Source organism: Varroa destructor, unplaced genomic scaffold (assembly GCF_002443255.2).
Source record: "Varroa destructor unplaced genomic scaffold, Vdes_3.0 BEIS01000003.1, whole genome shotgun sequence".
NCBI lineage: Eukaryota > Metazoa > Arthropoda > Arachnida > Mesostigmata > Varroidae > Varroa > Varroa destructor.
Genome location: NW_019211456.1, coordinates 45,817,207 through 45,841,863, shown reverse-complemented (window position 1 = coordinate 45,841,863; position 24,657 = coordinate 45,817,207). Strand labels below are relative to the sequence as shown.

Genomic DNA, 24,657 nt, shown 5'->3' with positions numbered 1-24,657 from the left:
CGATACACAGGAAAATGGCAACGAGACGAAAGAAAGCTCGCTCCAACTTGGCGACTGCGTTCGCTCTGCATTGGTACGGTAGTTCGCCCTCTTAGGACGAAGGCGTCAGCCCACACGAGCAGTCTCACAAATACGGATACACACATACACTCGAACTATTTGCTCTTTCTGCCTCTTTATTTTGCCTCCGCCCTTAGCGCCAGCGGGCCGCACTATCATCATCTCGTAGGTTTTGGCGCTTCACATTCGCAGAAGAAGCATGGCACTGCGGAAAAGCAGTAGCAGTTGTGCGTCACGCGTGACTTTGAAATGCAAAAGCGGCACAGAACGGTGGAGAATGAAACCGGGCGGGTACCAGCTCGCCGAAGACCGTCAGAGAGATGCAAACTGATACAAATGCAGGCAGATTTGGAGAGTGAGACACACAAGGCACCAAGGAGATACTGGCGAATACAGGACGAACTCGTAGGAGAAAAAAGTGAATAGCTATTGTCTAGAGACGGAAAATACGAGCGAATATTGGCGAGAGAGTCTACGTAAAAGAAAAGCAAAAGAGTTAAAAAAAAAAAGGCAATGAAAACAGTAGGCAGGCAGACGTTCATACAGGCATGTGGCCAGGCCCTGGTTGTGGGAACGCATAAAGATACCATAGTCCAGCAGAAGTAACAGATAAAAGAAAGGAAGACAATATAAGAACAAGGGCAAAGCGGAATGAAAGAGGGAAATTAAACAGCAGCGCCACAGAAACGTACAACAAACTTAAGTTTAAAAAAGATGGGAACAACGATGACGACAATAACAACAACAAAAATAACGGTACAGGCCCTAACCACGATATGGTGCTTATACAGACCGAAAAGAAAACATTCTCAAAAAGAGGAGCGGAATGGCAAAGCCCACAAGAAAATAGCGGCTATCGTTGGCGAGCAATTTAATTTTTCGATCAAGTAATCCATATAATGGACTCTTGTCCCGTTCAAACGACGCCAGGGAAGACAAGCGAGTACCCAGATTGCAGCGTTATTGTTCAAAAGAGATAATCGAAGCTGCGGTGGGATGCTTCAAATTAGGTAGGATGCAGAACAACACCGATAATCCGCACTGACAAGGATACTATAGAAACATCAGGTAACGCTTTTATCAGTTAGTAGTACCAGTCTACTAGCCCTCGTCTTTATTCGCATTTAAACAGTACTGCTTCGGTAAACGCTATACTCACAGAAGATCTTTTTTGCCTTCTCCAGTTCAGCTGCATGCAATAAGCAAAACGCCAGGACGCTCAATTGGGTAGAAAATAGACCAGTGTTGATACTGCAGGTCCACTTCTAGACTAGTGGCTTTTTCCGCCTATAATTATCTTGCTTTCCTTCTATCTCTCTACCGCGTACTCTCTATCGCGTTGAGTGTTACGCGCTTGTTCACTAGTCAGTCATGTGACTGATCGGCGCCCGTTATCTTTTCCATTCGCCGGTCGGAGCCAGCCGTGATTTTCCCAATTTTCAATTCTTTTTCTGTCGTAACCTTCCTTTTAAGACCCCACATCAACTGTCAATGCCTTAGCCCTTTGCACCTCTTCCATTTGCGCCTTGTCCTGTTTTTTCCTCGTTTCATCCCTTCGTCTGTGTGTCAGTAACTGTCTATTTTTCGAGAAGGCTTCCCTGGTGATGAGGAAAGCAGAGAGGAGGAGGTGCATGATATGGCAGGGTTAGAGAGCTGGCAGAAGGAGAAGGAGCTGAAGAACGAACCAAAAGAAAATTATTGCTTAAAGGGCTTCTGTTTTAGATACAATCACAAATGCTGACGCATTTCGACTATTATTACTGCTGTCGAAAAGAGAAAGAACAATGAAGACGGCTATTATTGCCATCGTAGCTGCGGCTACTGCTCCTGCCCCTAAACAAGCCGCTGATACAGCCAGAGATATGGGCAATAGTGCCTCTTTGACGCCGAAGGACCCCCATAAAAGGCGTCGCCCCACTTTCTCAAGAACTCCGGCTAAATCACTTTATGTTGCTAATCGTGACATCATAAGCGACGCGCAACGACGTTCAACAAGACAAGCATTCAAAGATCGAGTTGTACGTATGCATATAGTTCCCCGCTATGCTCGTGTAGCTGGTTATACGTAAGTTTTTTGTACTGCTAGGGAAGCGTCGTGCATTATGCTGCATGAAAATAAATTAAGAAAGTTAACCTTAAGTTCACTAGTTGTCCCACTAACAACGAGGACATCCATGTTGAAAAATGCTGACACTTTGGGTTTTAGCATTATAATTTTATCAATTTGAGATAGAAGTTATTTTTTGCTTATTGGCAACCTAAGTATTCTAGAAACAACAGCATTATTTGCCAGGTTCCATTAACGCAGTCCGTATCTTCTGTTTAGTGTATTTCATTTACTTTGATTCAACTGGATCGTAAGTATAGATATATCTTTAGTAATAATAACGGCTATAAATGACAGTGATACGCGCCGCATGTACGACCTGCACATGTACGTAGATGCAAGAAAGCCATCAAGAGTCCAGTGGCCTTCATAGGGGCGGTTAGGCCAGCTTTCATGCAAAATCGAGCAGAAAGCGATGCGTGCCATTTTCGGACACTATTAAATTTACCCTTTGGCTACAAAGGGCCAAAGATATAGCGATAACGTCACGGCGTTTCATGACCATCCCCGTACCCAGTTCTTTTTCTCCGCTTTGCCCCCCTCAGGTATGGCTCCATATTGCAGCTTCTTCCACGAATGGTTGGTTGAAGGCCCACCTGACCTATCTCGTTACTTCTCGCTAAAAGATATAAACCTTTCATCATGGTCCTGCGTGGTTCGTTCAATCGTACCAGCCGAATCAGTTTGGCGATGCAGAAATGGGCGAGCTTCAATTAGACATACGCCATGAGTTATGCACCCTACGAGAATTAACAGACCAGAAGTTTACATCATTGTTGGCATAGGAACTAGAGTAGCTATAAAAGACTTGTTGCAATTATTCTAAATTTTCTAGTTTCATACCGGTCTCAACATTACTGAACTCATCTTTCGCATACTAGATCGCGACCGATCGTCCTTCGGCTGAACAAGTTCTTTCCGGTATGTCCAGGTAACGTCTGGCACAACCATGGCTTAGATATCTGCGCGCTTCAGTGTCGTGCGTACGAGTTCCCGCATGTCTTCAAACGAGATCCATCTCTCTAAGCCGCAGTCATCAATGCGCAGAAACAGTCGTCTCGAGCATATGACGGCAAATAGCTGAAGAGGAACCTGAGTCCACGTGCAGCTCTGTGCGAGACATTTGAGGAATGCTCTTCATCTATTGCGAAGAAAAACGCGACTCGTTTCATTGCCGGAAGTAAGCAATGAGAAAATACCAGTAAACTGGCAGACACGGCGGTGGAAAAATGCCGACGTGATTATTTGGCGCCATCACCACGATCACCGTGACTGCCGCTGCTAGGTACGGGAGGTTGTCCTCAGGCCGACATATGTCCGGACGATACCAGGACGCATGCCACTGAAGACGGCCATTTACGAGAACCTACGTTTACATAGCTCTGACATTCAAAGGGCGTGATACGTTTCATCGCTACCACTGCCTGTAAAATATATATATGATTAGACTTTTTTCGGCGAAGGTTTGTCCTCATTGTGAAATGACTTATAATAAGATGTGAGTGCGATGATTTTAGTGCTACTAAAATTCACAGGGTCATCGTTAGGTTGTCGGTTGGCTAGCTCTCTCACGCCAGATGGTCTCCGGTAGATTATGCTTGTAGTATCTCAATTTCCATATTTTCTCGTACTATGCATCATATCGTTCCGTTAAGTTGTGGAAGCAACTAGCTATTTCCAGCTTAGCTGCCGTCGTCGTAGTCGCTGCAGTGGCAGGAGTAGGAATTCAACAGTGAACGGTGTTGCGCCTTATAATAATCTACTGCTTTATACCTCCTTGGACTGAGCGGCAACCAGAAGCTGGTGGTTGGTCTTTTGGTTGGATTGTAGCTCCTTTATCCAGTGGGGCTCTATCATAAACAGTATGGCCGGCCTGCTACCGCTGGTCCTGCTTCAGCCGCTTCCCCTTCGAGTATTACACTTACGGCGCGCTGGCCACGCTTGCCAGTTATATATCCACCTGATAAAGCCTCCACCGGCTTGGCCCACGGCACCGCCTTCTCTTATAGGGGACGGCGATAGAACGATGCCGGTCGTTGCCCGCGCCGCGCCCTCCACACCGAGACTCCTTTTGCTACCCGTTACAGGGCCAGCAACTATCTACCAAAAACCAACACCAACAACAACAGCCCTAGCAGCAGCAAAGAAACAAGTAGCATGTATTGCCTTCCTCTTCTCGTGCTCTGCCCCTTCGCTTTGCCGTCTGCTTACACTTTGTATCTAGGGGCGCTAGTCTTCCAACTAGCGCGCTCTGTTGTTTAGCGTAAAGTGTTTAACCTGCTCTCTCGTAAAGGCTCGTAGGGAAGCCGGGTTAGCTAGGCCTAAGTGTCTGTAAGTAGAGAGACGCACGTGGCTTTTTTGTTGATTAGCACTCTATATGAGTGCCTATTAGCGGAGAATTGGAGATGAGATTGACCATTATAATAGTAAAACGACAAAGGAGTGGCCTGAATTAAGCAAAGCTTTGAAGTATCACTGAGTAAAGACAGTTGGCTATCGCAAATTTCATTTCGCAAATTGTAAATTGTAGCTCAATTGATTCTTGTGAGGTAATTATTGCGCATAAATATCACACAAATTCCGCACTTCGACATCCTAACGACCTTTATGAGCTAGTAAAGAACAAGCATAACAGCCCCCTCTGATATTTGAGAGTGATTTTGCTATCTGTGCACCTTTACATGAACTCCTCTAAAGCACTTTATTGCAGAGAGGAGCTGCTAGAAGGTATCGACCTGTATTTCAGCTAAACATTGAGAATGAAAAAAAAAAAAAAAAAACTATAAACATTTACATTGCTACAAGTGGCAATGTGAAATACTACGACAGTTGGGATTCCTCGACTGGCAGGGATCTAGGTATGTCCATGACGTAACTCTACTGCACCTTTGCAAATGTCTCAAATATTGTTTTTAGGGATCTCATTCAAGTGGCTGGGCGTTGGGCATATCGGTGTTGATTAGAAAGGAAAATCTCTTTCAAAAAGGAGTGGCGGTCGTAGCGGCAACTGGAGAGTAGACAGAATTTTTTGATGTCAAGTTATATAAGATGGTAAGTCGAATATCTCTGACGTTTGAGGTGCGCCAGCGCAGAGGGAATTACCCCAGGACTCTATGAACTTGCACGTATGCTTTGTGTAAGAGTAAGACAGTAAACAGTATCAATCACAGGTGTGAAAACGTGCTAATCTATCTGGTTTTATACTATCGAGCACGCTTGTCTATAATAATATTTTATACAATCGGCGTGGTTAGCTAGTTGTGCTGTAACATCCGTTGTTGTACTGATGTAACGTCGCTCAAAGCTCAAGGGGCCTCGAGAAAGGCCCTCGTTGCAGACGAGTTACAGAGAGGTAGTGCTATCGAACTTAGACCGAAGCGACACTCAAGTCGAGACGAAAATATTAACGAATGATGCAATGGACGAGAGAAGAAAGTCACTGACGACTAGCAAAAAAAAGGTAGTCGTGCCTGGTTAAGACCTGCGTAAAAGCCGTTACTGTGCTTATTAAACGTAACAAGCGCCACAACAAGTTGGTAACAAGCGCTTCCGGCAGGACCTAGCATCAGGGTAGCTAATATGAGGTTACGGCGAAAGCAGATGCGCCGCTTTATCTTCAGTTTAACCGCTTCAATTTGGGTGGTCAGTAAGATAAAATGATCAATAATAAAATAGCAAATACGTTTGCTCATGGAGCGTGTTTACGCTAGCAAAAATTTTAAACAAGATTGAAGAAAAACAAGATCGTGTATCTATAATAACTTTTTTTTTGTCGTAGAAGTGCATACTACCAAACGAGATGCATTAGCAGGCACATATTATAGAAGAGAAAAAAATCGCTTAATAAGGAAAGAACATTATTTTTTTATTCTTGAATAATAACGCGCTAATGTACATTGATGATAAAATCTTAGTGCTATAGCGTTACTTACTCATATTATGGTTGTCCTTCTTTTGGCGATCCTTTGCGAGCGCCTTGAGATCATTTTCGGTGAAGAACTCGCATGACGAAGACTCACTTTTGACCACTGAGGCGAGTTCGGCTCGGCAGGATGATGCTAACGGTGGTGACCACAGGCCATCTATTTCACTCGCTGGTCACCCGATTGCAGAACACCAATAAAACGATAAATACGACGACTTCTAATGATTATAGAGGCCGATAAATTATTGAGCCGATAATAAAATATATTTCTATGCCACTGAAAAGCAAGTTTATCTCGGTGAAGCAGCTGATCACATTGATATTTGCATCGTACGGCGATGCAATATCGAACCGATTCACCCACTCATAAGAATATGGGTCTGCCACCTATCAGAATGACTCATTCAGATCGCCGTGAATGCTGCTCGCATTAAGCTAGGAGATCTTCTCTAGCTCGCCAACAAATACGTTTTTACTACCTCGATTGAGTCAACTGCTATGTCGGTTAATGTAAAAGAAATACTGTCAAAATTTAAAAACATCGATAGTGAAGACGATTCAGGGACACAAGCAGCAGTGTTTACCTAATGGGCACCTATTCCAGTCTATGTTAACATTAGACGTTTACCTATCACAGTGCCCGTCGAGTTGGTGCCTAAACAGATATTCGTAGGGTTATTGCGCATTAGCTAACGAAAAATATGGGCGGAATTAAGAATTCTGATTTAGCGATGCCTCTAATGTGTGAGGAACCAGCGGAAGCTGCTTACAGAAGTAAGATATACCTGACGGAAGGCTGCCGCCGGCTCCGGACGAAGGATCGGTGCCGCTTTGTGTTGATGGCCCCTGCAGAGGCCCCATAGCCCCCGCCGATGTCGACGAGGAACCTGACGGTACCGTCGGGGGTAGTTCGAATAGCGAGAAATCATCTGTGTTTGTTAGCTGCGACAATCCGTCCAGCACATCGTCAAACTGAAAGAAAAAAACCAGTTGACCAACTAATTAGAATAAACATTTCTTGACGAAATACGTCGAGTTATGCAAGTATTAGTAGCATTTCAGTGAAGATAGTGTGACAGATAACGATTATCGAAAGATTCATCGGGTCTGTTCGCAAAAAAATATACGCCTATTATCTATAAGCTGAGTTAGGATGCAGGCAGGCAGTAATAGTTCACCTAGAGAACGGACCCATGACCTACGCGGTCCCTGACCAAAGAAAACGATAATTGTATTTTGGTAACCTAGTGAACTAGATATGGTACTATCTAGTGCATACCGATAAATTCAGCCCAGTTAGCATAGCCCAATTTGGCATTAATGTTGCGTATTGGACGAAAATTATCGCTGCATATATAGCCGTCAGAGGAATGGCTTAACGCGCTCGTTGCTAGGCCCGCAGTTAATGTAGAAATGCCGACCACGATGAATGGGCAAGGAGTTTTTGCTCTGCCGTCGGCCTAATCGTTATGATATCAATGTGGACTCATACTCAGTTTTACTCTGTTGGACAGAAGGAACTCTCATTAAACTGGGTGGTAAATTTTAGTGCTGTGGCAAGGTAAGACAGGACTTGCTCTTTTGGACAGTAGCTAAGGCCATGCTTCTGTGCCAGTGCTCCCACGCTACTGCTTACAAACGCATGCTACATATTATACATGAAACTCACTCAGGGAGAAGTTACGGGGACTGTTTCTAGCAAACGAAAGGTGCGTTCATTTCTTTTAAAAGCAAACCTGACGTTGTCCGATTAGCTAGCATACTAAGTTCCTGAATAAACTGAACCAAGGCACAGTTCCACCTATCGAATAGTAGCGATATACTCATCCGTCTTTGCCTTCCAATCTAGAGTTAAACAGCCATAGGTATTGTAGATTCGTTTATTTTCAGTTGCAAATTACAGGCTATACGAAAAGTAACAGTCTGGCTGGCAAGCAATAACGACCAGGATTTACAAACTACAAAACGTCCTCTAGTCTCGTCGTTTATCGCGTAGCTATCTGTCTTTAGGCGGCTGGAGAACTGCTACGAAGAGACTCGATGAGGACCAACGGCTGGAGACAATTGTCTCTTACCGAAGATGGCAGCCGATGCGGGAGCCCCATGATAACGAAATGCAGTCATTATTGTTTTGAGGCTTTCCGCCATAAGCCTACGAGCAATGCGGCACAATCTCGCGCGTCGGTAACGTATCGCGGTACGATGTGTGCGAGTGGTTCAAAGAGAGAAAACCTTCATGACGTATCAAAGCCATTCGGTAAATTAGTGATAAATTATTGCAGTCGAGGCAATCAACAGCTGCGCTGAACGTGAAAAGGCACCTGTCCTTTGTCGCTTTTCAGCCATCACGTTGATGATATATCATAGAGTGTCTATATTATAGTAAACAGAATAATCTAGGCTATCAAGGACTTGACTGAATTATCTGTACCTTGATCGTGAACGGTTGGCTGGGTCACAGAAACATGTGCCTCTACAAAGTACATTGAAATTTCAGCAATAAGTAAGTACGGACGCGCAAAACGAATTCGTAGACACGCTTCAGTCTGAATTATGAAAATGAATATACCGCTTTCTACTTGTTGAGCTTAAGACGGTTTATGTTTGCTCCAGGAAGGCCAATGTGAACTTTATGTGGTGCAAACTAGGCATGCCTGTCCGCAGCGTCTGTGGTCCAGGCATAGCCATATATATACATATGCATCCCTCCGAAACAGGTAAATATTCTCAGAATAGATAATAGGACCAGCGCCCGCCTGCGCTTGATACAGTTCTACAACAACAGCTTTCTCAAACAATAGACCGTGTTCCGGATGGGGTCGATTTCTGCTTTGAAGCAATTCGAAAGTAAAACGACCCGTCCATCCGTTGGCTGAGCACGATTCTAAAGGATCACGAGAAATTCTGCGGCCTCTTTTGCTTTCGTTTTTTGACCAATCGCCATTGTCTTCTCTTTTGTCCGCTCTCCTATCGCGGCCGTCGCCTCGACGCACACTCATTCCGGGAGGCATGCCTGCGCTCCATCGAGTTGTCCGTCAACTTGCGCATGCGGAGCAACACCGCTGGATCCTGTGCGTCACAGCGAGCCGAGAATGCAAAGCGGATGAGTGTCGCGGTGACCACAGGATGAGGACGTCAACCGACAGAACCGGTGGGCCAGTTAGTCAGGACAGCCCGAAGCGGGAGGCGCCGTCAACCCGATGCCCCGCTTGCGCGCCGCATCGCATATCTCTAGGTGCGCTGAAATAACATTTGAGACCGAGCCCGAAAGAATGGCGAGATATGTATTGGCAACGTGAACTATTATACTCGAGCCGACGAGCGTTCTGTGCGTGATCATTTGAAACGTGTGCTCTCGAGACAGAAAGGAGGAACGACGCGGATTGGCAAAAAGCGAGCAGGTAATCAAACAAACTACCGCGATCGACGCCTGCGTGTATCGTTCACTAAATAAACCCGGATTCCGTACACTGTGCTTATCGTGCACAGAGGCAAACAGTGATACATAGGCGCAAGACCGTAGTTGTACCTTAGGACGACGGCGGACAATCAGGGGTGACAATGAGATCCAACAAGGCTCAAAATACTATATTGACAATAGAAACAGTCAAACCTGCTTGATTTTATCATTTACTACCCATCCTGAACGGAACACGAGCAAAGGTAGCGCTGGAAACAAAGGAAAAATAAGAGAAGCTTCTAGTTACAGGGTTTGATCAGTAACAATATACAGTAGGAGAGACACATACACCGCGATGCTGACAGGGACGACGGTTAGCAACAGTGGACAGCCAGCTGTTATTAACAAGATGCATATAGCGAATCCAGCGATTCTCACAGCAATGGTTCAAGATGGCGTGTGGTACTGTTTCCTGACAGCGGACACCCCGTAACAATGATTAGCCAGAGGATCTACAGCCACTGCAAATATGTAAGACCGAGGAGGGCGTGGGCAGAAATAGCGTTGGCGCCCAACGGCACGAAATGCGAAAACGACGTGGTGGCCACCTGCAACTGGCAGCAGAACCGGGAACGATCACAGCTGTACTGAAATGTTTCCCTCTGAAATTGCCTGCTCGCTATACCCTCGTTATGTAAAGTTATGAGATACATGCAATCACATTTGCGGTTAGTGTTTATTGTAGGCGCTTCCATCTCTGGCTGTACACACAGTATTAATTCTAATGCAAAACCTTGTAAAATATCTAGATGAAGGGTGCTATTCATTAAAAATACACGTGGAATCATTTTAAGCCCTTAGCGATAGGGCAGCCATCATATTTTTTCCATAATATTACTAATAGAAACGATGCTCATAACAAAAAGACTTTTACTCTAGGTACTAAAGTAATCGTTGGTGAATTATAGTTTATTTATTAACAAATCGAGCAATTTTAAAATCGTGTCTGTAATTAATCGAGTTAAACTGCTTCATTCTAAGAGGCTCGCGCTTCGTGTAGCCTTCACCATGTAAGTAAATAAGGTCTTCCGTCTTCATTCGAATCTATTCATACAGCCAATGTGTATTTCATGTTTCCGCTGAAAAATTTTCTGGATGAAATTAGGTCTCTGGGTTCGGGCAACGAAGTTTTTGCTTTGACGTCAAACAAACGCAGGCATTTATTCTCAAGGGAGAACCAAAGGCTTTTAAGGCCTATTTTCTTCAGCGGAAACATTCAAAAACGTTTCGCGGCCTGTTTGCTGATCCTTAAACGTGAGATCGTTGTAAGCGTTGTGTTAACGCATTGTCTCTACTTATATGTTGTCCGTTCGGAGATCTAGATTCAGCGCAAAAAAGTCATTATGGATGCGGTGATGTCGCCATTCGCAAGCGCGGCGCGTGCCAGGAGTGGGAATGCACGCTTAGCTTCTCTAAGCATGAGAAAAATAAATAATCAGGGTAATATGTACGCCCCTGAGCAACACAAAGAAAGTTCGCATACGGCGTCGACGCTTGGCCATCGAAGCGAAGGCGTAATGCTTTCACGAAATGCTACAGAACACCTCAGCGGTGCCACCTCGCGGCCCTAGCGTATGCTGTGAGGCACTTGTGAGCGCCGACTCGTAAGGACAGCACGAGTAAACCGTAAAAAGGATAGAGTAGATGCTAATTTTAGGGATACATTGTAGTCGAGTGCGGGTACAGACATACTCCGTTTCGTGCTGAGAGCCATCTGTCTGATAAAAAGCCTAACGGCGATACCAGACCTAAAATTCGAAACGTCAGAAGTACAGTAGATGAATGGTGCTAGATTTGAAAGAGGGGCCAGGATTATATCACTACAATTTACAGCGTATCATGTTTGATCCACATTTATGGTGCTGTGCGGTGGGCTAGTCGTGGATAAACATGCAACAAAATAGATAGACATGATGCACTAATTATGTGTCTTACGGAGTACAAGTAAACAAGTATATACATTGGTATAGATATGTTGATTCATATTACTTCGATCTTTAATATTTGTTGTGAAAAACCCTAAACGAGAACTGCTTTTGTCTTTGTGTCCCGAAAGCCGTATACTCTGTTGCTGCCATCACGTTGATATTCCTTCTAGCTTTTTCCACAAGCGTTCGTCTTATACTCGATGACGTCAAGGCGATGCAGCTATCGGCTTTGCTTTTGCGTATGACAGCACCCAGTAGCAGCGACAACAACGAGATATGCGCCCAGCGAAATATAATGCATATTTCTAGCTCCTAGCAAGCTGCCTCTTCCATATGACGGCAACAATCCACCGGTTTTTCAAGCCGTAACAAGGCGCCAGCCAGCAGATAGCGAGCAGTGATGTCTCCAGAAGGTCCCGGGGCTATCCGGAGGAGTGGACGGGCAAGCAAGTATAGAACGGAGGGCAAGTAAAGCGGCTGGTGGCTCTCTTGCGCGCTGTCGTCAATGGCTCCCATTGCTAGATCTCTCGGCCGACGAATGGCGAAGGCGGCACCTTTTCGACGTCCTTCCGGTTCCCCGATTTCATACTGTCTGTCTCATGTTGACAGAGACACCAGCTGCAACGTAAAACGTCGTCCCGTCCGGACCCGCAGGCAAAAGATGGTCTATCTCATTGCTGTTTTGGCCAATATGCTCCCCAAGGGCCCGTGTTTCACGTCAGGTATCTTTTAGGGAGCGAAGACAAAGAGGAAAAGAAGGAACGCATGCCAACAAATAGCGCCAGTGTCCTTTCTTCTATTGCATACGTTCCAAACATTAAGCTGGTGTCGTAATGTATGATGATTCGCACGTTATCTAAGCCTTGTCCATTTATTTGAATGAGATCCTAAATCGACAAGCCGTCTGCTTTCAGCTGAGACGGGTGTAACAAATTCTGCGCAAAGATAATCGTCCTATGAAGACAATCAAGAAGGACAAACAAGCTGAATGGTTTTGCCTCGAACCTTAACATATCGACATTTGTTCGACCGTCAACCAAGTCCACTGGCCCAGACAAGCCCAAAACGCACGAAGACGTCATGCAATGTTAGGCGCAGAGCTTTCTTTCACCTCACTCTGTGACCACCCCGGTCCCACTGTCGTTATGTTTTCCCCTATTGCGTACCCTTTGCAAGCGGCCACAACGGGCAGAAATCCAATTGAAAGGAAGAAAGACTAGATGGTGAGCTATCTGGCAATCAGACGTACTTCAAAAAGACGAATGACGATCTTTTCCCGAGTGGAAAACTAACCAAAGGAAGCTGAACGGGTTGTCAACGAAGGCGTGAACCAAAAAGAGAGAAGCAGGGCTGAAGTGAGTACTAGAAGCTGTCCGGTCTAGAGAAAAGGCGCACAGGAAAACGAGTGTTAGCGGCAGCATCGGAACATATATCGTTTCCTTTCAGAACAAAATTCTCGTGCGGCTTCCTCGATCCCCTACTTTATTGCTTAGCCTCATTCTACTATTTTTCATTTTGGCCCTCTGTCTCTGCTCTCTTTGAAAGGCTCCCGATTCTTTCTCATCTCGTCTCGAATCTTAACCCGCTGCTCTCGTCCTGGCTGTAGAAGGATGCCATCCTAGAAATGCGCTCGGTACGGGGAATCCAAAAAAAAGGGAACTTACTGGTTTTTTTTACAGGGTGGTCGCTTTGGGGACAGTGCAGTCTTCGTAGGACGTCGGAGAGCGACCAACCAAAGCAGTAGTTCGATTTCTGTTTGAGTTGTGTCTCAGCTGGGGCCGATCTTTTTCGTCGACCGGTTGCCGTCAGGCAGTGACAAAAACGTAACATACGATGAGGTATAGAGACCATCACTTATAGACACAGACTGCTACGAGAGGATACTAGGCAACAGGACGTTTGGAAGCAGTCGCTACTGCTTTCATTGCCGCACTCGCCATTTCCATTGCCCTGAGGTCAACGCAGCATTCGATGAACTCCGCTAAACGTAGGTCCCCAGCAAACTTCACCACTTCATCATCCCATTAGAATGGTCTCTTTAAACGCGCAAGTCTATCACCATAATCGTGACGACTCAACCACTGACGGCTCTGAGTTCGTCTTCTGGTCCGGCTTAGATTTCTGCTCTTTGCTCCTTACTAGTCTTTTTTCTGAGCGCTGCGATCCGGTTTCAATGATAGAGGAAGGCAAAGGGAGGAGATGAAACGAGGCTAGACCAAACCGGCACGTTAAACTTATTTCGGAGATGGGTTACCGCCGGTACCGTGGTCACTGCCGGATACATGAAACCATATTGCGGGTAGAAAAAGGCTCTACGCTAGAAATCGGCAACGGCCGCCATCTCGTCGTCCTCGAGATAGGCTGCAATAGTCCTTTCCAATAGAAGGCTATCCGAGTGAGGTCGTTAAAGGGCCTCCTGGGTATCGGATTCGGCTTGCTTTGCGTCCGAGATGCGTTTCGGCCTTCTTTGAGGAGAGCATGGCACTGGTACGCACACCGAATTGCCGGTAGATAGCGGTTACGCTGGGGTGGCCAATCAGTTTTCTACCATCTATGTGAGGGTGAGAGTGAAATCTGATCATTGTTAGAATTACAGGTGGATATAAAGTCATCGGCTCTATTTTCAGGTGTTGATGGGAGGATGCATATATTGTACTGGTATAGTTTGTTTTGTGTTCTTTTTTTATTTGCAGTGTGGCAATTATTATTAGGATATTAACTTTATTCAGTATCAGTAGATTGGTAGTTAATCGAACACAGCTGAATTCTATGAAAAAAAGAACTGTAAGTCTAACGATGGCGATCATGTCTCACTTGAGTTCAGTGTGAACTGCTATAATTCATAACGGTATGCTTCTGTAGTAGTATTTAATCGAAAATTGTGTATTTGGAAAGGCAAAAAACTTGGCACACGCTAAACAGAATGTGACTCATAAAATAGGTTGGTTCGAGACGCCAATAGTAGCTTCGCCATTATTAACGGTCACTACTTTGGAGTAAGTTCAGTGTCAATTTTTAACTTACTTAATACTTGTGTGTATTGTATACGATTAGTGAACATTCTGTTTGCTAAACAGATTCCATACAAAATCGAGCCGTTTTCAAGCTGAATTTGCGTAAAGTACGGCTCTACTTAATCGACCCACACTACAGAAACCCAAATCCACGGATCCGAAGCTCTTACCACAATTTTCCCATTTGTATCGGAACAACGTATAGCTGCGACGCAGAGTACGCCGTGATAACAATCGGTGCCTTTCGGAAAGCTCAACAACAAACTGTTGCCAATTTTTAGATTTGGTCGGCCACCTCAACACTGCTATACACCAACCGCTTCCCATATGCAGCAGTACTTATTTTGGAACGTGAGTTGTTGACGAAACACATGGCGGTGCATATACGATACGTTTATTTGGTGATGGCCGCCACCGATCACTTCAAACTGTCTTTCCCCAAACGTTGGCCCAAGCCTAATAGGACATGCACAAAATCAGTTAATGTATGCGTTACCGATACCTTACTAGTGTAATTTCTTTGTAGTGAGCCGTTCAAGATACATAAGGTTTACAGATATTCATTCAATAAAGCTCATACGAAGCTTACGCTGGACTACAATGTTCCATATTATACACCCTGATTGATATCGGTAAACGTACTATTGCCAAGCTGACCATTCACCGTCTTCAAATCAGCGAGCGTTAGGTGAAGGCTGCTAATGAGAACCAAGCGAACGAAGTTACAGAGCTATCAATTAATAGCAACTCGTTAAGGCAGTCGTCGATCAAGGCCGAATTGAAACCCAGTGTTAACCTTTCAAGCTCAGCACTGAGTTGAATTTAGTTGTATCAACCTATTGACTTCTCTACTACACCGCAAGTGTTCAGACTGGCTTAACTTGGGCATCAGCTATGCTGTGTGTTTGTACTCATAATATCTGTTTATTCTGTTTATATAACGGAAACAAGCGTGTTATCGGACATCCTGCCTAAGCGAACGTCTATTTTATATAACGCTAAAAAATAGATAATATTACAGGGCGCGCTAATCGACATTTTTGTGTATATGTCGATATGTGTAATACCCATACACAGACAGATAGACACATACCCAGTTGGTGTTGCGCTTCAACACTCGCGAATCGGGAATTTTTCTTGGTAACGAAACGTCGTCATTTGTACACCAAATGTCTTGAAGCTGCTCGTTGGCTGTACAGCCAGCCAATGCCTCCATAGCGGGGGCAGGCAGAGTGGATGTCCGCGAGGACAGCTTCAACTCGGCTGATGTCGACGAGGATGTGATGTCGATTTTCTGCTCCATCGCTCTGACTCAGAGGGCAGAGATACCGCGCGCAGATCTGTTAGGGCCACCCTGCGCAAGGGTCAAGCAAACAGTCCGCGACGGGATAACACCGAAACTCTGAGGCGGGTTAGCAAGAAAGGAACAAGAAGTAGAAGACAATTCTGATAACAAACGATGTTGACGATAATGGAAACGTGGAGGCAGATGATGCCTGAGTCGGTAGTCAGTCTTCCTTCACAATAACAGCGATGTTTTTCTGCACAACGTCCACTATTAATAATGTCTAATTGGGTTAGGTCTACAATGAGATACGGTAGCAAGCAGCTGAGCTGGGCTGCTACCGTATGTAGTGGAGAGCAGCACCTAAATAGAGCAGTAGGAACGGTAGAGGGGATACGGTGTTATGCTGAAGGCTAACTATGTTAAACTCTATGCAGTACACCTACGGTAGTTGGTTAGAGAGGCCTAGCATCTCAAAGTGGCGACCGCTTAACGTTGCAGAAAGAGAGACACAAATAGCACTACAAACTGTAGAGATCTGGTCTGTCGCGGATCTGCCTACGCTAAGAACCTTGAGGGCAGTCGGTGGACTAGACACGTCGCTGGGGAGATCGCCGTACGAAGTGGACGCTAACGCGATTCGAAAAATGGAGGCAAATCGACACACCTTGTCATTGTCGTTGATGTTGCTCACTACGGCTGTTTGCGTTGATACAAACGCTCCGGAGCTTTTACACTTTACGGGTTTTTACAGGACTCGTGGTAATTAATTGCTGTGGCTACTCCCACCGCTATTCTACCGCTGGACTGCAGTAGTCTGTATTAGTTTACCAAGTCAGCCTGTCAAGTGACTATGGCGGCTTCTTACATGTTACTGTCAACGATGAATTTTTACCTCATTGTCTTGACACTAATCATGCAATGGAACGATTGTCACAGAGCAGGAACGATCCAGGTATCAGCTGCGAGCTTCCGTATACCAGCCGACATTGTTTATAACTAGAGGATAAGAACCTCCTCCTGTCTGAACCTAAATATTTTGAGCTTTACGTCTGGCACCGCTGTTAGGCATTCTGTTAGAGCTCCACTCGCAGCGCTAAACGAAGTACGTCTTATGTCCAGATTTAAACGTAGACCACCACGTGTCCTTAAGGTTAATAGGCAAATATATCACCTATCAGGCTATCACCGGGACCCCTGTCTGAACCTAGGGACACGTAACCATATCTGGATACAAGCAAGCAATAATAAAGTGAATGGACGCTCGCGATCACTGGACTGCGATAGGAATGTAACTTGTAAATATACGAAGCTCTTTTCATTACCTCTTGATCCGTATATTGTGCAAAGACTGTTGTTCGACGTATGATGGATGCAACCGGAACAAGTTTTGCTCTGGTTAAACTAAGAATTGCAGTTAGCAGCCGCTTTCATTCTCGTGGATATCTGCCTATGGTCATCGGGAGACAGGTAGATAGTCGACGACGGCAATCCTACCCAGGTACCGTCAACCTACAGAGCATAATTGAGTGTTTGTACTACTAAATGTAACTGCAACACTTCACAGTTCCCATTATACAGCGAACTTGTCGAGAACTCCGGCAGTTCTTATTTCGAAATGAAAACAAATCAAGGGCGTTGTAAATTTTTCGGAGGTACAAAAAGTCTTTGTTGTGGAAATTCTTTTCGCAGAAGTCTATGTATCCAATAAGTAAAATCAGCGTTCTCAACCTTCGACGAAATAAATACGACGTACATGTATTTGAGGCAATCCCCATTGACCATCGGTTGATACGGGAAAGATAACGTCTTCCTAATGCAATTTGGTGTAGCCGCTAATGAAGATTTGCTTGGATACTACTAGCAATAATCGAAACAATCCAAAGCTCAAACCGAGTATGTTTTCACCACTGTCACTACTTAAAACTACCTACAATTTTACCATAACGGTCGTCAACAATACGTTGGACAATTGGTAAAGATCGCTCAACTGCCTCACAAGGACACCTGTTGCTTGAAAAAGTGCCCCATGCGTAGTGGACTCCAGCACAAATCATATTTGCCCGCAGTATAGCTTCCGTTTGATGATGGCATAGTTACCGAATGCTTTCTCGGTCGACCATGAGTGGCCAGCGCAGTCGAAGCTCTTTAAGCTCTTCGTTTTACCCCTCCGTGTACCGTTGGTACGATTGACGGCAGTTAATTAGTAATCGTGCTAGTCGTAGCATACTTCATTCGCTCATGTAAGGATTCTAAATTGAACTATTAATAATAAGACGTCTCTACGTGATAGCCTTTCAAGGTCGCTACTCACACGCCACATTATATGAACGACAGAAGTAACTGAAGTTCCTGCTCGTCGTTTAACCCATTAGATGCCGTTTTCTAATGTATAATCAGTGGAGTTGAAGCATTCTATTTGTGTTTGTTTTTTTCTATAGTCCTCTGATGGGCGGGAATATTAACAGCCGATAAGAGCAAGGCCTTGCCCGCAACTGTACCAATGGCCAAATGGCCTTGATGAAGATGACCTGAAGAGGTAAACTATTATCACCAGAACACAATCAGCCGACACGAATCAAGCGAAATGCAACACTCAATGGCTTCTTATATGGCTGGGTTTTCTGCTTAATGCGTTTGTTTTCTCAGCAAGTAAAATAAAGGAAGGCTCATATAAACAGCATTGATTTCCGATGTACATGTACATATTTAGGAAAGTTTGCAAAAACACCCGACGATATTTTATATCTCTGTTTATATCTAGATATAAATATCGTCCCACAGGCCTTTTCGCATAACGATAACCCGCCCGATATGACAACCAGTCACATACGTCACAAATAAATGATCATGCATTAACTTCATTCTTTGGTTTGATGGTCTACAGTGAATCTGCGACGGAGATGGGACACGATTTTCTTTGAACGACACTACATATACTATACGCCCAGAAATCCCATATTCCGGCTGGGCAGACACTGGCGCTGATATATACAACGAAGTCATTTAGCACTGAATCAACGTGGTCGACTTGTCGGTGCAAGCCGAAGTTTGTCTTACCTTATTTGTATAGGCATATATTCTGCCGTTGCTAACACGACATAAGCTTAGCGTCCTTCATTCCAGCTTTGGCACTAGTTCAGTATCTCTAATTAAAGTTGTTCTCTTCATTAAGGTCTGTGATGACGCACACTGCACACAGTTATCTCACGCCCACAATCATTCATCTAAAGCCCAAGTGGATTGAGCATTTTCTCAAATCACACCCCAAGAGCGTTTTAAGAATCGATCAGAGACATTTGTCTACATTGAAAACGAATCGAAACCAAAGAATCATTAGATTTAGCTTAATTAACGCGTAGCTACCTTTTCGATCCGTTGGGCTTTGGGCGGTTCCGGTTGTCCAGCCGATAAATCTGTCGAACCGAGCAACATTCGTTCGAAAAATTCAGAAGAAATATGCGTTACAGAAGTCAACGTAGCTCACAGCATTGAACCTCATCGACTCGCAATTAGATATTCAAGATGTGTACTAGTCTTTAGTCACAGCGTGATCAGCAACGACAATTGAAGCACAGAAAACGAACGAATAAATCAGGAACGAAGTGATTATTTGATGACGTTAGCTCGTTCAAATCAGAATAGCTTTTGGACCTAACTCCGTGTTGCATTTTCGATAATCTGTCGGCCCTACAGAGAGACGATTGTGATAGCGGGGGCCAAAACAACTACATGTTGTATGCGCAAGTGCCGCTGAACTTAGGCTCGCCGACAACGGTGTCGAGGCATACGTAACAGGTGATATTTAGTTGCCACGAATTCCCCCTCGAATGAAAACTTTGTGTATTCGAGCATAGGCGGCGAATGTGCACACGCATGCCCTAGCAACAAGCAAAACGGTAAGTGATGGCCGTACTAGGACCCGCCATGACATCCTCTCTCAATCCGGCCCACAGGCCCGACAATGAACAAGTTACAACGGCAGAGCCAAAGACTAGCCGGAATCACTATGGACAAGAGGTAGGAGGTCGGACCCAATCTATCGGCAGGGGGTCCGCGGCGCACTTGTGATGTCGCCATCAACCACTTCAGCATACTAATAGCTAAAGAGAATATATCATCACGTATTTGGCTTTTGTCATCATCATCCTCAACATCAAGATCACTGTTGACGACCTTCATCGCCTAGACGCACGCAAGTTCCCTGCAGTGTCTTTGGCCTCTGGTTATCCAATCTATCCATAATACACGCCAGAGCCAATACGCGCTAACCCGCAGCCAGCCGACGCCGCCGCCCCCCGTCGCCGTCCTGAATCGGAAATGCAATCGACATTACTGGTCTGTGTTTTCGTTGCTAGTGATCCGTCTCGCACGTACCAACTAATGGCGTGCGTTCTACCTGTTGACGACAAACGAGTAGATGATACTGATGAAGCCTGTAACCTAGATCAGACAATCTGATTACAATGTTGCAAAATAACGAAGTGGAAAAAATCGAGCAGAGGAAGAATAAATGCAGATCAACAGATGCTGACACGGAAACACGAAAAGCCTCGATTTTATATCTAGTTGCTTCTGTCCCCTGTAGCTAGAAATTGCCACAGCGTCCAAAATAGCATAAATAACGGTGATAATCCAATAATGCGTAGCATATACACACATCCGCGCCATATGTCTACAGGGTATTTACATTATATATCAAAAATGTCACGGCGTCCGGGGACGTTTCAATATTCAAGCCTTCTAAGATTGATTTATGTAGTAGTATTGAGGTAAGCCACATCTAATACGGCACAATTTCGAATAGCACATATCATGCTAGGGCTAGTTGCAATCGCTATAAGCCTTGTTTGTGCTTATTTGGGTTGCTGTTCGGGCACACAGAGTTCAAATCGGGATACTTTTTTTGATGTGAGGCGCATACGAACTAGAATGAACTAAGCAAATTTTGAGTCGCGATACGAACTATTGTCCATATGTGTCCCTGTGTGTTAAAACACGGCCGAGACTCAAGAGAGCGATCGCTGCGCGATGCAGTATTTTGAAGGCACTATGGCAGGTGATTTAATAAAATTCTGGGTCATTCATCGATTGGTACCTTTTGCTCGCATTCTACTATCGCATTCGTAACCCCGATCTCAGCTGTAGTATACCTTCGTCACACAGACTTAATTTTTAGCTGAACTTAGTTAAGTTAACGCTTGGTGTTACTGGAACTTCATATGGTAATGACATACGTCATATGGTAAACGAGTTCGTTAAGCTGTCTAGCAATTCACGAGCCCGAGACGTGATAAAACCAGTTAGTTGGTGCAAAGGCTATAAACCCATAGCAACTGAATAGTGATAGGCCGATAGGATAGTAATAGGCCTACGTCTCGTCGTTCTCACTTTGCTTACGCAGGCTCTGATCCGCTATTTAACACGGCAATCAACATGGTGGCATGAAACTGGCTGAACAGAAACAACATCTCCTATTCTAACGGTCAAAAAAGACGACATGTTGGACCTGCGTCGTTAGTGTCTTGATAAATATTGTCTATCAGCCGCTATCGCTCATTATGATCATCGTGTACTATTCTCGTCGTTCCTGTCGCTACCAGTAATGGAAATAATAACTGGTGATTGTTATTAGCATTCCAACACGCTTGCCTCCACGCAGAATGGGTTGTGGGGGCTTGTAAAAAAAAGGTATTGACCCTTCTCAGCAAAAAGTAAGGCAAAGATTTTTTGTATTTTAAAATAACGTCACTGGACTACATATGGCCCATTTTAATCAATGACCTCGTGCCACATTTCTGGTAGCACCTAAATTCTAACACTGTAAAAGCTCTGTGGTTTCTAGGAAAAAATTGTGCTATTTTTGTGTCCCGTTATTAAAACTAAATTAACAATATTAAGGGAGTTCCCAGAAGACGATGGTTTGATGATGCAACATTCGGGCTACACGGTGGAAACATTAAAGTTTCCAATGTAAGTTCTGTCGATTTTGGCCGGAAAGCTAATAGTGTACGTGGTCTGACATTGTCATGATAAAAGACCACACCTTTCCTCTCCTCAGGTTCCGATCAGTTTTTTTCGGAACGGCTTGTCATAATCTCGGTAGTTGTTGACAGTAGAGATGCGAATCAATGATACTGGGTGGCAGAAATCCATAATGTACAATTTTTCCGATGTTACCAAATACATAACGACTTACTTGGCGTCAATCTAGGGTTTGCCTTGGGGAGCACATTTTTTATTCTTTACTTGCACATTATTGTTATATGCGGGACAGTTTTCGTTAACTGTGATCGATATTGTTAGAAATTGCTCGATTTCGTCACTGTTTCTGCAAAGTTTCGCAGGTTCGTGCGGTAGTCGATCATGAAACTTGTTGGCAGCCAGACTTTCTCAAAAGGACGTTCAGTTATTTGGCAATATTGTAACGACTAATATGTCGTATTTGCTCAACTTTCGCAATAACCTTATTAACTTTTTTTCGTAAACTTACGAAGAACATTTTTCTCGAATTTTCAGAGTGAAATATTTCTTTCGATTACACATCTTGACCACAGACAGCTCACTTTTTTTAGTCTGGGTCTGTGCAAAATTTGTGCTTTTTTAGTGTAAAGATGTTGAGACCCAGCAAATACCTTTTTGCTCAGAGCGTTCGATCTTAAGTCTGAATAAATGCACTCCAGCGCTTTCGGCTCATCTAGTGCTGCTGAATATTAGACTCTGACATTAAATGACGCCAAAAGTGACACCAGCGCTGACCCCACGCAATTCCATCTTATGCACAGTATCTGACTTCAAAGCCATATAGCTAGAAGGATGGCCAATGCTTCTTCGATAACCTATTATATTGTTCTATGTCCCTGGAAAATACTCGCTATAGTGGTCGCAGCCTGTGATTAGATCGCTCAGTTAGGCCCATCCTGACAATGCTTTTAGTAGCATGACCGGGGTCCGGAAGGCCGAAAACCTTAACTTTCTAAGGTGGCCCTTGCCGACGTCGTCAGCAATGAATATCGATGAGATGGGAAGGCAGACAACAAGACTCCACTAGCACTGTCGCCGTCAGGGGAGCCATCAGCGCGATAAAGACGGCGACGCCAACGACAACGTCCATGGCTTCTGCAACAAGAACAGGATCAGCGAAAGAACGAACAAGAGGAGAAGAAGTAGGAGAAGGTGAACAGGAGGAAAGAGAGGCCTTAGAAGATCGGTTGGACGATCGGACGTCGTCGGCCATTAATAGCGGCAAGGCTCACTATTCTACGGTGCTCATAAAGGGTCCTTAGGGCGGACGATAAAGGGGGAGTTGTAGAAAACGGTGCTGAAGGTTTTTGCTTTGTCGATTGTTGCTGCCAGAGTATAATTAATTGGTGTTGCTGTTCTCGGAATTGTGAACGTTATAGTAATGGCTCTTGTCTCCAAATAACCGTAATGCAAACGCCAACTAATTATATAGACTTCGCATGTCCTTCGTTAAGCCAATGCCGAATGGCGGAAAACTATTCAGGTCGGCTGGCAGACAGACAGACAGCTTCGTCGTTTTCACATACAACTAACCGCTTTTCGACAGTCTGCTGTCAAACAATGTGATAGAAAGGCAAGGCGAATCTACAATTGTATAAATGAAGTAACAATTCATTAAGTAAGCCAGGCGGAGGTACGAGCGGGTAGTGTAGGGCAGCCAGAACATAGGGAAAGGACACCGAAATGGAGGGATTATCGGTCTTTTGAATTTACATGATGTAAGGTCTCGATGTGTAAGAAGCTGTCTGCAAAATGGCATAAACTAGCTAACATTCTCATGGACTTCGAAGAATCAAACAAGGCCTAGGAAGAGTCGCTATCTGGTTGACAGACAGTCAGCTATTGTGTGCTGCCTATAGACGTGGGCGGAAACGGACGAGCAAGCGGACGAACGCACGGACGGAAGGCCACCCTGCCGCCTACCAGCGCAACGTAGACTACAGACCCTGATGATCATCGAAATGATAATGACGGTAATGACACACAACACATAGGACACAACGGTGGCGAGCGATCCGAACGACATCGTGCCGTCACGGTCGAACTAACGACACTATCCACTAGAAGAAATAACGCCGGCTATTATGGTAAAACCTGCATTATCGCGATTAGCGATGCGTCTAGCCTGCTTAAAGTATGAGCAAAAGATCTGTCAGTATGCGTTTTTCTATTCTGTATTACAAATTGCGTATCTCCTTTCAGGTCAATTTGCGCGCGTACGGGAAAGAAGGAAAGAGAAGGAGAGAGAGAGCGAGGGGGGAGAGAGAGAGGGAGAGGGAGGTGCGAATATACAATGGTCGAAGTCCAAGCGTGCTCAATACAAAAAGCTCCGAAGGCTCGGCAGCATTTAAGTTGGAACAGATTAATGAGTTAAAATGAGGATAAGTTAAAAGGGGTAAAACATTGTCTTTTCCTGTTTTCGTAAATTTCTGCTGACTGCTCACGAAGCTAGAGTAGTAACGTGTTGTCTGTTGCGTACAATTTATTAATACACTGCAACAGACAGCTTCATTATAATTAGGTAATTGCATAATAGCTGCATAGAGGGGGCAAATACTGGCGTTCGACTACCTAAGCGGAAATGGCAACAACACGGACGACCCGCGCAACACTAAGGTTACGCCGAGATTTAGTACTAATTTACCACTGCGCAGGGTGTCTTCACTCTGTTTCATTCAAAAAAGAGATAAATTTGAATCATTCGACAAATAGGCCGAGAATATTGTGTATTTTGTCCTAACGACAGGTATCGTCATCTGGATATGTTTCAACCAGCATACTCACGTTCTTGAGTTCAGTTTCTTGAACAACACGCCTTTCAACGGCTGTGCGAAAGATGCGACAATAAAGTTTT

General features: G+C 44.6%; 1 protein-coding gene across 19 annotated transcripts in view; it reads right to left on the bottom strand.

Moving 5' to 3' along the window:
- Mitf (transcription factor Mitf) overlaps positions 1-24,657 on the bottom strand; it is a 105,344-nt gene that overhangs the window by 10,030 nt on the left and 70,657 nt on the right. For 11 of the 19 annotated variants that reach the window (XM_086985302.1, XM_086985307.1, XM_086985303.1 and 8 more), the window contains 2 exons: positions 6,863-7,064; positions 6,100-6,261 (listed from right to left, as the gene is read on the bottom strand). In XM_086985302.1, coding sequence (XP_086841428.1) covers positions 6,100-6,261; positions 6,863-7,064 — 364 coding nt within the window. Of the gene's footprint in view, positions 1-6,099; positions 6,262-6,862; positions 7,065-7,371; positions 7,545-9,841; positions 9,923-15,587; positions 16,123-19,145; positions 20,286-24,657 lie in introns of those variants that run through there. The other 8 variants (XM_086985296.1, XM_086985297.1, XR_015324971.1 and 5 more) reach the window with 7 other exon arrangements.